Source organism: Hyla sarda, chromosome 4 (assembly GCF_029499605.1).
Source record: "Hyla sarda isolate aHylSar1 chromosome 4, aHylSar1.hap1, whole genome shotgun sequence".
NCBI lineage: Eukaryota > Metazoa > Chordata > Amphibia > Anura > Hylidae > Hyla > Hyla sarda.
In genome coordinates this window covers 400463802-400477364 of record NC_079192.1, presented here as the reverse complement: position 1 = coordinate 400477364, position 13563 = coordinate 400463802, and the positions used below count along the sequence as shown (strand labels likewise).

Below are 13563 nucleotides of genomic sequence, written 5' to 3'. Positions count from 1 at the left end.
TCCTTTGTTTGACCACAGTGCTCTCTGCTGACACCTCTGTCCATGTCAGGAACTGTCCAGAGCAGGAGAAAATCCCCATATCAAACCAATCCTGCTCTGGACAGTTCCCAACATGGACAGAGTTATCAGCAGAGAGCACTGTGGTCAGAGAAAAGAAATAAAAAAAAAAGAAAAGAACTTCCTCTGTACTATACAGCAGCTGATAAGTACTGGAAGGATTAAAGGGGTATTCCAGGCAAAACCTTTTTTTATATATCAACTGGCTCTGGAAAGTTAAAACAGATTTGTAAAAAATCTTAATCCTTCCAATAGTTATTAGCTTCTGAAGTTTTCTGTCTAAATGCTCAATGATGATGTCACATCCCGGGAGCTGTGCATGATGGGAGAATATCCCCATAGGAACTGCACAGCTCCCGGGATGTGAGTCATAAGAGAGCAGTTAGACAGAAAACAGCAACTCAACTTCAGAAGCTAATAACTATTGGAAGGATTAAGATTTTTTAATAGAAGTAATTTACAAATCTTTTTATTTTTAGCCAGTTGATATATAAAAAAAAAGTTTTGGCCTGGAACATCCCTTTAAGAGTTTTACATAGAAGTAGTTTACAGATCTGTATAACTTTCTGACACCAGATGATTTATAAAAAATATATTTTTTTTAACGGAGTACCCCTTTAACCACCATTGTATAATAAAAAAGTATAAAGTGTCTTCTAAACCTACCTTGTAAGAAAGAGGAACAGCAGCCTCTCACGGGAAGTTGGCTGGTCCCGTGTACTGAAGTACGTGTAGATCTGAAGTGCGAAAAGGACGAGCCAGAACACCATAAACAGGACTGGGACCACAAGCTGATTCCATAGAGACATTCCCAGAGCAAGGAGGCCATAGACCTCTACAACCTGTAGGGTTACAACACAGATGAAATCACTCGTCTTACACAGTCAAGATAAGAAGTACAGCAGCCTGCAGCAGCCTGCAAAACTACAACCTGATATTGTAGGGGAATGTTGGGAGTTGTAGTTTTACAACAGTTAGAAAAAGAGATTGCAACTTAATAAATAGAGCTTACATAGGTTTTCCTACCACAAATATTGATTTGATATGAATTAAAGGGGTTCTCCGGTGGAAAACTTTTTTTTTTTTTTTATCAACTGGCGCCAGAAAGTTAAACAGATTTGTAAATTACTTGCATTAAAAAAATCTTAATCCTTCCAGTACTTATTAGCTGCTGAATATTACAGAGGAAATGGTTTTCTTTTTGGAACACAGAGCTCTCTGCTGACATCACGAGCACAGTGCTCCCTGCTGACATCTCTGTCCATTTTAGGAACTGTCCAGAGCAGCATATGTTTGCTATGGGGATTTTTTCCTACTCTGGACAGTTCCTAAAATGGACAGAGATGTCAGCAGAGAGCTCTGTGTTCCAAACAGAAAATAATTTCCTCTGTAGTATTCAGCAGCTAATAAGTACTGGAAGGATTAAGATTTTTGAATACAAGTAATTTACAAATCTGTTTAACTTTCTATCATCAGTTGATTTAAAAAAATAAAATAAAATAAAAATACCCCTTTAAACTGGACATCTATATCTGACAGGTGGGGCTCTGAACACTTAGCATCCCACCAATGACTAGAATAATCTGTTTATAACCACAATCTTGTTTCCTGGGACCCAATGGGATCTGCTGTTAATGCCAGGAAAGCTCTATCTGGCCAGACACTTCTGCTTTAGCAGCTGCTGCGGAAAAAAATGTAGAATTACTTGACGTAAGACAGAGACAAGCCAGGTCTGATAGAACAGGAGCTGCTTCAGCTTATAGAGGGGTCTCCGTATGTGAAATCTATACATCCTAAGGGAGCAGATTGACAGATGATGTCTTTCGGAGACAACCTCTTTCCTCAATGGGCACTAGTGTATGCAGGTTACAGCCTAGAAGTCAGGGGTGGCCAATCGGTGACTCTTTCCTAGGTGCCATGCAGCTCACTTCCAGACCCATATCCATCTTAAAGTTCAAGGCAGGTCACTGCTTTAAGAACCAACGCTGCTTTAAAAACATAGCTGCTGCTGGGTGCAGATGTGCCACATGCAGGGACATCTGATACGACCCGTCCCTTCCTGCCAGAGAGAAGGGAAACGCATAGCTGTGGTGCACTGGTAAGCAATGCAGATGGGGGCCTACTGCTATATATGGGGATGGGGGTCTGCTGCTATATATGGGGATGGGGGCCTGCTGCTATATATGGGGATGGGGGCCTACTGCTATATATGGGGATGGGGGCCTGCTGCTATATATGGGGAATGGGGGCCTACTGCTATATATGGGGAATGGGGGCCTACTGCTATATATGGGGAATGGGGGCCTACTGCTATATATGGGGAATGGGGGCCTACTGCTATATATGGGGAATGGGGGCCTACTGCTATATATGGGGAATGGGGGCCTACTGCTATATATGGGGAATGGGGGCCTACTGCAATATGGATACTGTATGGGGCCCAACTGTTATACGGTTGAAGCATGGGGGGTTTACTGGTTTTCCATTGCAATTATTAAAACATTATTATTAATAACATTTATATTTATTAATATGCAGTTGCATAGTACACGAATAAGTTCTACTATCTACAGGTATTTCTTTTCTTTTTATGTAAGTGAATATCTTGTGGCTCTCAAACAACTGAAGTGTATCACAAGTGGCCCTTACGCTGAGCAAATTTGTCCATCCCAGTTATAAGTAAATGATTACATTTAGACTAAAAACATTGCCCCCGCTTAGACAGCTGTAATTTTAAGTTAAAGGTTGACAGGAGGACGTGGATATTTTACCTGAACGAGCTCCCTGTATGCAGACTTAGCGAGATTAAAGGGCACCAGCAGGTTGGATGCCAAAAAGTACAGCACTTCAAGTCCGGTGAAAATCATAGCAAACTTGTTAATGACGACAATGGTCTCGATGGGGACGAGGCAGAGACGAGCCAGTAGGGGGAGCATGTGAGCTGAGAACAGCCAGATCTGCTTGGTCTTCATCACACAGGAGCACAGGGTGCACACAACCATCTGGCCTGCAACACAAAGGTCAACATGACCATCAGGTTGACCATTTACACAATAATTGAACATTACAAGTAGAGATGAGCGAACTTACAGTAAATTCGATTCGTCACGAACTTCTCAGCTCGGCGGTTGCTGACTTTTCCTGCATAAATTAGTTCAGCTTTCCGATGCTCCGGTGGGCTGGAAAAGGTGGATACAGTCCTAGGAAAGAGTCTCCTAGGACTGTATCCACCTTTTCCAGCCCACGGGAGCATCGGAAAGCTGAACTAATTTATGCAGGAAAAGTAATCAACTGTCGAGCCGAGAAGTTCGTGACAAATAGAATTTACTGTAAATTCGCTCATCTCTAATTACAAGTCTACAGCCCTGTGTGGGATTAAAGGGGTACTCCACTGGAATTTTTTTTTTTTTTTTTAATCAACTAGTGCCAAAAAGTTAAACAGATTTGTAAATTACTTCTATTAAAAAATCATAATCCTTCCAGTACTTATCAGCTGCTGTATTCCCTACAGGAAGTTCTTTTCTTTTTTAATTTCCTTTCTGTCTGACAACAGTGCTCTCTGCTGACACCTCTGTCCATTTTAGGAACAGTCCATATTAGGAGCAAATTCCTCATTAAAAAAAAAAGAAAAAAAAAAAATCTATCTTACTTTGGACAGTTCCTAAAATGGACAGAGGTGTCAGAAGAGAGCACTGTGGTCAGGCAGAAAGGAAATTCAAAAAAGAAAAGAACTTCCTGTGGATCATACAGCAGCTCATAACTACTGGAAGGATTAAGATTTTTTTAATAGAAGTAATTTACAAATCTGTTTAACTTTCCGGCACCAGTTGATTAAAAAATAAAATGTTTTCCAGTGGAGTGCCCCTTTAATAATTCCCCGACCCCAAAATAGATCCTCATCCGATTATTTAGCTGATCGGGTGCATTCACACCACGTTTGTGAGATACGGTTGGGAAATTTCAAAACCAGGCGCTCCCGTATCCCAGCCGGACCAGTGCCGAATCTCATTCATTTAAATGAGCCAAACGGAGTTAGACTGACTCCGGTCGGCTCATTTTTGCGGCCAGACGGGCACCAGATCTCACAAACGTGGTGTGAACGCACCCTTATTTATAGAGGCAGCAGCTGCAGGAGAGTGCAGTATATATGCTAGACCAGTGGTCTCCAACCTGCGGACCTTCAGCTGTTGCAAAACTACAACTCCCAGCATGCCCGGACAGCCGTTGGCTGTCCGGGCATGCTGGGAGTTGTAGTTTTGCAACATCTGGAGGTCCGCAGGTTGTTGACCACTGTGCTAGACGTTCAAATGTATGGCAGAGGAGAAATATAGAGAAATATATAAATATAACTTATCCCCCAAGTTATTTTTCACTAGACTACTCTTAACTATAGACTTAAAGTCTAAGGAGCAGTTCTTACCTGTCTTATGACTGCAGAGTAATTCATAGTAATGATGGATTCCGGAAGACTTCTTACTATTGAACATCCACTCCTGAATATTATAAGCGTTGCATGGGGAGCAGAAACGGTCTTACCTGTTGTGATCTCCAGCACTCGCTTCCATCCCCTGAGAAGTAATGGGTGCTATATCGACAAGTATTTTGTGACACTAGTGATTCTATTAACATCAGTATCAGCGCTTTGTACCTCCAGCGATTCACAATCACCAGCCGGGGATCGATCAGCTGACTGGCGACGCCAGACGCCGACTCTGCCGAGACTCACCGTCCACGCTTTGGGCTGCGGACCGATCGGTGTGACCGGATGCTGTCCGCACGGAGGCTGCTTGCACAGTGCCAGGAACAATCAGCGCAGCTGACGATCGGCATACATGTGATGAGGTATATAGTGAGTCACTGATTTACATCTGCACCTGAAGCGGTGAGCGGTAAATAGTATATAACTTTATGTATCATATTTGGTTATGCTGCTCTGAATTACATTGCTGTAGGTCGCATCCTATTATGAACTGGACACTCAGATGTCAGAAGTATAGACTTACTAAATAATCCAAAAGCAACTAAGACTATTATACCATCATAGGACTTACTTTTTATTACAGGACTATATGATTGCTAGTTCACTGGGACATTTTTTTTCCTTTGCAGGTTGTATCCAGGTCCCCTCCCCCTTTATTTATTTATTTATTTTAAACATTATGGGGGGCATTTATCATTGTAGGTGTAAGTGAAGCATGTATCATTGTAGGTGTAAGTGAAGCATGTATCATTGTAGGTGTAAGTGAAGCATTCCTCATTGTAGGTGTAAGTGAAGCATTCCTCATTGTAGGTGTAAGTGAAGCATTCCTCATTGTAGGTGTAAGTGAAGCATTTCTCATTGTAGGTGTAAGTGAAGGATGTATCATTGTAGGTGTAAGTGAAGCATGTATCATTGTAGGTGTAAGTGAAGCATTTCTCATTGTAGGTGTAAGTGAAGGATGTATCATTGTAGGTGTAAGTGAAGCATGTATCATTGTAGGTGTAAGTGAAGCATTTATCATTGTAGGTGTAAGTGAAGCATTTATCATTGTAGGTGTAAGTGAAGCATTTATCATTGTATGTGTAAGTGAAGCATTTATCATTGTATGTGTAAGTGAAGCATTTATCATTGTAGGTGTAAGTGAAGCATTTATCATTGTAGGTGTAAGTGAAGCATTTATCATTGTAGGTGTAAGTGAAGCATTTATCATTGTAGGTGTAAGTGAAGCATTTATCATTGTAGGTGTAAGTGAAGCATTTTTCTACATTTTTTGTGTGTGCTGGTAACAGAGCATTTAATAAATTTCATAAATTTTGTGCAGGTCACATTTTCTGAAATTTTGCTCTTCACATACACCAAAAAGCTAAGTCTAGTTTAGAGACTTTTCAGTGGCTTTGCACTTTTTTGCGCCTTTTCACAAAAAGGTGCAGTTCATAAAACCTGTCCATATCATGTGTATTGCATAAATCAGTTGATTGCAACTCAAAATCAGCAGAAATGTGTAATCCAAAAGGCGCAAAAAAAAAAAAGGTGCAATTAAACCCTGCTTACGCCTTTTTTGCGCCTTTTCTAGAAACAAAAAAAAAAACAGTCTAAAGATAATGATAAATGTCGGCCTATATGTCTGAATTGGATATCTGTATCACATGGGCCCTGTGACTGATCATATGTACATAGGACATTATTTTATATTACCATAAAACTATTTTTTAACCAATTATCCATTGTACATCCATTTTGGTTGAGGCATTTGAGAACTGGGATTCTCTTCCATATTGTTCCTAACTTTTTCTCACACCTGCGGGTACAGGTGTGCCCAGTTAACCTCGTAGAGTTTTTGTTGTTGCGCTGTCCATACTGTTTTTAGTTGTTATGATTTTACCCACACGCCATCGTGACTGGAAGGTATACTTCTAAGTAAGCACAGGGGGAGCAGGACAGGTAAGACCTTTTCTCCTCCTCAGACAAACCCATTAACATAAAGGAAATCTTGATGAGGAATGAATGTTCAATAGAGAAGAGTCTTTCAAAATCCATCAATACTTTGATTATTGATTCAACACAGTCCTGCCATTAGACAGTGCAGCCATATATTTAGGTCACATGACTGTGACCGTAGTACAGATCTGCAACTATTGTACCTGCTCAGCTCAAAAGATCAAATAGTGCTGCTATATATTTTGTTTACTTTTATAACTTTCCAGGATGTGGAGTCTGTGCTGGTTGGATGACAAGCTGCAGATTAAAGACACTTCTTACACATCACATGCTGCATTGCATGTGCTCAACGTCACTCACCTACTAGCGCTGTGATGAACCTGTTCATAGACAGGGGCTCTAGATGCATAGGTCCCTCATAGCCAGACTCCAGCTCACTGCGGACATAGTCCCTGAAACACAAACACAGAAAAAAAAACCCAGCCATTTAGTCTTGAAGAACAGGCTCCGTGCTGCTTGGTCTTTATTACAGACAGAAGACAGTGGGGGAAGATTTAAAGGGGTACTCCGGCGCTAAGACATCTTCTCGCCTATCCAAGGATAGGGGATAAGATGCCTGATCGCGGGGGTCCTGCCGCTGAGGACCCCCAGTGATCTTGCATGCAGCACCCAATTAGAATCAGTCCCCGGAGCACGTTCGCTCCGGGTCTGATTACTGGTGATCACGGGGGCCGGAGCATTGTGACGTCACGGCCCCGCCCCCCGTGTGACATCACGCTCCGCCCCCTGAATGCAAGCCTATGTGAGGGGGCGTGACAGCTGTCAGTCAGTGGTGCATGAACCTTTGCACAGGCGTCAGACGATGTAAGGCAACTGCTCCAGTTATGTGTGTATTAGGGCTGCACGATATGGGAAAATTGTGCAATTGCGATTATGGAGGTAAATATTGCGATTTCGATATGCGATTGCGATATAATAAACAAATGGTGAAATCCTCCCTATTTTAATGTCCAATCCCTCTATTTCATAAAGCCAACTCGCCTAATTTCCTGTTCATTGACAGAACAGAAAATTAAGGGGATTGAATATTAAATGGGGAGAAATTAGCTTAATTCCTCCTCTGGATTTCATGTGCCTGGCCTGCTACAGTGTAGTCCGCACACACTCCTGGCCTGCTATAGTGTAGTCCGCACACACTCCTGGCCTGCTATAGTGTAGTCCGCACACACTCCTGGCCTGCTATAGTGTAGTCCGCACACACTCCTGGCCTGCTATAGTGTAGTCCGCACACACTCCTGGCCTGCTATAGTGTAGTCCGCACACACTCCTGGCCTGCTATAGTGTAGTCCGCACACACTCCTGGCCTGCTATAGTGTAGTCCGCACACACTCCTGGCCTGCTATAGTGTAGTCCGCACACACTCCTGGCCTGCTATAGTGTAGTCCGCATACTCGCCTGGCCTGCTATAGTGTAGTCCGCACACACTCCTGGCCTGCTATAGTGTAGTCCGCACACACTCCTGGCCTGCTATAGTGTAGTCCGCACACACTCCTGGCCTGCTATAGTGTAGTCCGCACACACTCCTGGCCTGCTATAGTGTAGTCCGCACACTCTCCTGGCCTGGTATAGAATAGTCCCTGTATTCTCCCGGCCTGGTATAGTGTAGTCCGCACACTCTCCTGGCCTGCTATAGTGTAGTCCCTGTACTCTCCCGGCCTGGTATAGTGTAGTCCCTGTACTCTCCCGGCCTGGTATAGTGTAGTCCGCACACTCTCCTGGCCTGCTATAGTGTAGTCCGCACACACTCCTGGCCTGCTATAGTGTAGTCCCTGTACTCTCCCGGCCTGCTATAGTGTAGTCCGCACACACTCCTGGCCTGCTATAGTGTAGTCCGCACACACTCCTGGCCTGCTATAGTGTAGTCCGCACACACTCCTGGCCTGCTATAGTGTAGTCCGCACACACTCCTGGCCTGCTATAGTGTAGTCCGCACACACTCCTGGCCTGCTATAGTGTAGTCCGCACACACTCCTGGCCTGCTATAGTGTAGTCCGCACACACTCCTGGCCTGCTATAGTGTAGTCCGCACACACTCCTGGCCTGCTATAGTGTAGTCCGCATACTCGCCTGGCCTGCTATAGTGTAGTCTGCACACACTCCTGGCCTGCTATAGTGTAGTCCGCACACTCTCCTGGCCTGCTATAGTGTAGTCCGCACACACTCCTGGCCTGCTATAGTGTAGTCCGCACACTCTCCTGGCCTGGTATAGAATAGTCCCTGTATTCTCCCGGCCTGGTATAGTGTAGTCCGCACACTCTCCTGGCCTGCTATAGTGTAGTCCCTGTACTCTCCCGGCCTGGTATAGTGTAGTCCCTGTACTCTCCCGGCCTGGTATAGTGTAGTCCGCACACTCTCCTGGCCTGCTATAGTGTAGTCCGCACACACTCCTGGCCTGCTATAGTGTAGTCCCTGTACTCTCCCGGCCTGCTATAGTGTAGTCCGCACACACTCCTGGCCTGCTATAGTGTAGTCCGCACACACTCCTGGCCTGCTATAGTGTAGTCCGCACACACTCCTGGCCTGCTATAGTGTAGTCCGCACACACTCCTGGCCTGCTATAGTGTAGTCCGCACACACTCCTGGCCTGCTATAGTGTAGTCCGCACACACTCCTGGCCTGCTATAGTGTAGTCCGCACACACTCCTGGCCTGCTATAGTGTAGTCCGCACACACTCCTGGCCTGCTATAGTGTAGTCCGCACACACTCCTGGCCTGATCTAGTGTAGTCCGCACACTCTCCTGGCCTGCTATAGTGTAGTCCCTGTACTCTCCCGGCCTGCTATAGTGTAGTCCGCGTATTCTCCCGGCCTGGTATAGTGTAGTCCGCGTATTCTCCCGGCCTGGTATAGTGTAGTCCGCGTATTCTCCCGGCCTGGTATAGTGTAGTCAGCACACTCTCCTGGCCCGCTATAGTGTAGTCCGCACACTCTCCTGGCCCGCTATAGTGTAGTCCGCACACACTCCTGGCCCGCTATAGTGTAGTCCGCACACACTCCTGGCCTGCTATATTGTAGTCCGCACACACTCCTGGCCCGCTATAGTGTAGTCCGCACACACTCCTGGCCCGCTATAGTGTAGTCCGCACACACTCCTGGCCTGCTATAGTGTAGTCCGCACACACTCCTGGCCCGCTATAGTGTAGTCCGCACACACTCCTGGCCTGCTATAGTGTAGTCCGCACACACTCCTGGCCTGCTATAGTGTAGTCCGCACACACTCCTGGCCTGATCTAGTGTAGTCCGCACACTCTCCTGGCCTGATCTAGTGTAGTCCGCACACTCTCCTGGCCTGATCTAGTGTAGTCCGCACACACTCCTGGCCCGCTATAGTGTAGTCCGCACACACTCCTGGCCTTGTATAGTGTAGTCCGCACACTCTCCTGGCCTGCTATAGTGTAGTCCGCACACTCTCCTGGCCTGATCTAGTGTAGTCCGCACACTCTCCTGGCCTGATCTAGTGTAGTCCGCACACTCTCCTGGCCTGATCTAGTGTAGTCCGCACACTCTCTTGGCCTGATCTAGTGTAGTCCGCACACTCTCCTGGCCTGCTATAGTGTAGTCCGCACACTCTCCTGGCCTGATCTAGTGTAGTCCGCACACTCTCCTGGCCTGATCTAGTGTAGTCCGCACACTCTCCTGGCCTGATCTAGTGTAGTCCGCACACTCTCTTGGCCTGATCTAGTGTAGTCCGCACACTCTCCTGGCCTGCTATAGTGTAGTCCGCACACTCTCCTGGCCTGATCTAGTGTAGTCCGCACACTCTCCTGGCCTGATCTAGTGTAGTCCGCACACTCTCCTGGCCTGATCTAGTGTAGTCCGCATACAATGTACTTGACACTGAAGTGTCATTTTTGTCAGTGACAGTGTATATTTTATTAGCGTTCGGGAGAAAGAAGAAAAAAAAAAAAAAAAAAAAAAATGAATGGCGTTTCATGACGTGTTCCCGTTCTGTGTCGGGTGAGTATTCTTCATACATAATAAAGTGCAGGGCGTTTGGTTGGTCCTCACCTGGATATCTGGTGTCCAGCATAGAGCAGTAATGCAGTGACAACATAGAGGTACAGCTTAGCAAGGTGTTGTCGAGGTAAAGTCAGAAGTACCACACTCAGAATGTAACCTGCAGGAAACAACATAAATAAAGCGCAAGTAAGGACAATGTGACCGGTGGGCGTACACGAGTGATTGGCTGCAAAGGGAAAGGTCCTACTGCCTGTACTAAGAAGAGAGGAAACTCCAGAGCGCATGGAGACGAATCTGCAGGGACCGGCACTAGGTGTGCAGAAGAGTTTTTTTTATTTTTCTCCCTGCGTCTTAGCTCAGTGTTGGTGCCTCCAGCTGTTGTGAAACTACTACTCCCAGCATGCCCGGACAGCCTTTGCCAGTTCGGGCATGCTAAGAGTTGTAGTTTTGCAACAACTGGAGGCCCCCTGGTTGGGAAACACTGACTTTTAGTATTTAAATTAGTTTTTACCTGCTCTGGCCGGCCCCCGCCACAGGAGCCAGCCCGAGCAGATAATCGCATGTTTTCCCAGGGGGCCATATCGCAAAAAGCAAAAAAAAAAAATCGCTATTCGATTGCTTTTGCGATATATCGTGCAGCCCTAATCAAAACCTGTGCCCAGTTGCCCATAGCAACCAGATTACCCCTTTCATTTTTAAACAAGGCCTTTGCAAAATGAAAGAAGCGATCTGATTGGTTGCTATGGGCAACTGGGCAATTTTTCCTCAGCACAGGTTTTTATGAATCTTCCCCCAGAGGAAAGACGTTTGCAGAAACGCGCATGAGGTTTTTCAGTGACGTGTGAACACGGCCTTACCAGACTGTCTCCCTCCTCCATAGATCTCTATGAGAGGAAAGAAGTTTGCAGAAATGCGCATCGGGTGACGTGTGAACACAGCCTTACCGGAATCTGTCTGTGCAGATTACACAGTTTCCCATCCTTGTACTATAGAGTTAATTACTTTATTTAATTTATTTATTTACAGTATATTAGGCCCCTTTCACACTACAAGTATCGTGCTGCTTTTTTTACTGCCAATATTTTACAATAACGGATGAAAAAAAAAAAAAAAAAAAAATAACACATCATCCGTTATTTTGAATGTTTTTTTTTTCTTTTATTATTATATTTTCTGTTATTCATTTTCATAATTTTATTTTATTATGATTTGTTTCCATGTTTTTAACCCCTTTTTTTGGGGGGGGGGGGGGGGGGGGGGAAGCTGTACTGATATTAAAGGGGTAATACCGTGGCAAACTTTTTTTTTTTTTTTTTTTAAATCAACTGGTGCCAGAAAGTTAAACAGATTTGTAAATTACTTCTATTAAAAAAATCTTAATCCTTCCAGTACTTTTTAGGGTCTGTATACTACAGAGGAAATGTATCTTTTTTTGGATTTCTCTTATGTCACGACCACACAGTGCTCTCTGCTGACCTCTGCTGTCCATTTTAGGAACTCTCCATAGCAGGAGAAAATCCCCATGCTGCTCTGGACCGTTCCTAAAATGAACAGCAGAGAGAAATTCAGAAAGATAAACATTTCCTCTGTAGTATACAGCAGCTAATAAGTACTGGAAGGATTAAGATTTTTTAATAGAAGTAATTTACAAAATCTGTTTAACTTTCTGGCACCAGTTGATTAGAAAAAAAAATAAAAAATTTCCACGGTAGTACCCCTTTAAAAAAAAAAACTGACAATAACTGATGAGAACGGATGTTTTTTTGAACATCCGATTCCCATAGACTGTAAATAGATGTAAAAATTTAACGGTCGGTTTCTCACCATTTTTTATTTAATTTTATTTATTTTTTTGCCGGACCAAAAGTTAGTGTATGCTCCGTCTCTCGTGCCGGCAAAAATAATGGACATTAGTAAAAAGGGATATGCCTGATGCAAAAGGATGTTACAAAAATAATCCCATTGACATGAATGGGATTTTTTGACGGACGTTTTCAGGATAACGGAGGTTTTTTTTTTTTTTTTTACAGGATGATACCTGTAGTGTGAAAGGGGCCTAACAGTGTACAGTATATAACAGTGTTTCCAAACCAGGGTGCCTCCAGCTGTTGCAACACTACAACTCCCAGCATGCCCGTACAGCCTTCGGCTGTCCAGGCATGCTGGGAGTTGTAGTTTTGCAACAGCTGGAGGCGCCCTGGTTGGCAAACACTGTTCTAGAGTATATAATCATATATAGAATTAATATATTTCCAAATAGGAAAAGTTGCGTCGCTCTATTGTATTTGTTATTGGAATTTCTTTTATCCGCAGAGGTAACATTATAGTAATGTGCAGGGCATCAGGGATATAGAGCCGATTCCCCATGGACCCGCGGTGTAAATGTAACAGAGACGGGGCCCGGGGCTCCATGGATACCTGAACTACTACAGGTGATGGCCGAGCTCCAGAGCAGTATCCAGTGCTAGATGACTTGTAAGTGCGGCATAAAGACGCCCAAAATTTTATACAGACTACTCTAAGGGGTTAAAGGGGTACTCCAGTGAAAAACTTTTTTTTAATCAACTGGTGCCAGAAAGTTAAACAAATTTGTAAATTACTTCTATTAAAAAATCTTAATCCTTCCAGTACTTATTAGCTGCTGAATACTACAGCGGAAATTATTTTCTTTTTGAAACACAGAGCTCTCTGCTGACATCTCAGTCCATTTTAGGAACTGTCCAGAGTAGGAGAAAATCCCCATAGCAAACATATGCTGCCCTGGACAGTTCCTAAAATGGACAGAGATGTCAGCAGAGCGCACTGTGGTCATGATGTCAGCAGAGAGCTCTGTGTTTCAAAAAGAAAAGAATTTCCGCTGTAGTATTCAGCAGCTAATAAGTACTGGAAGGATTAAGATTTTTTTAATAGAAGTGATTTACAAATCTGTATAATTTTCTGGCACCAGTTGATTTAAAAAGAAAAAAAAAAAATATTCTATGGAGTACCCCTTTAAGAACAAAGGCAACCACTGAACTCTGCAATGTCTTGAAGTCCCTTAGACCAGTGTTTCCCAACCAGGGGGCCTCC

At 44.2% G+C, this 13563-nt stretch overlaps 1 protein-coding gene across 1 annotated transcript in view; it reads right to left on the bottom strand.

Annotated features, from left to right (window-relative positions):
• The window catches only part of LOC130267479 (RING finger protein 145-like), a gene marked incomplete at its 5' end in the record, with an annotated part of 34952 nt that extends 24301 nt beyond the window's left edge, over positions 1 to 10651 (bottom strand). Inside the window, 4 exon segments of the mRNA XM_056517345.1 lie at positions 724 to 899; positions 2829 to 3064; positions 6836 to 6927; positions 10543 to 10651. Coding sequence (XP_056373320.1) covers positions 724 to 899; positions 2829 to 3064; positions 6836 to 6927; positions 10543 to 10651 — 613 coding nt within the window.
• Positions 10652 to 13563: the final 2912 nt, after the last annotated feature.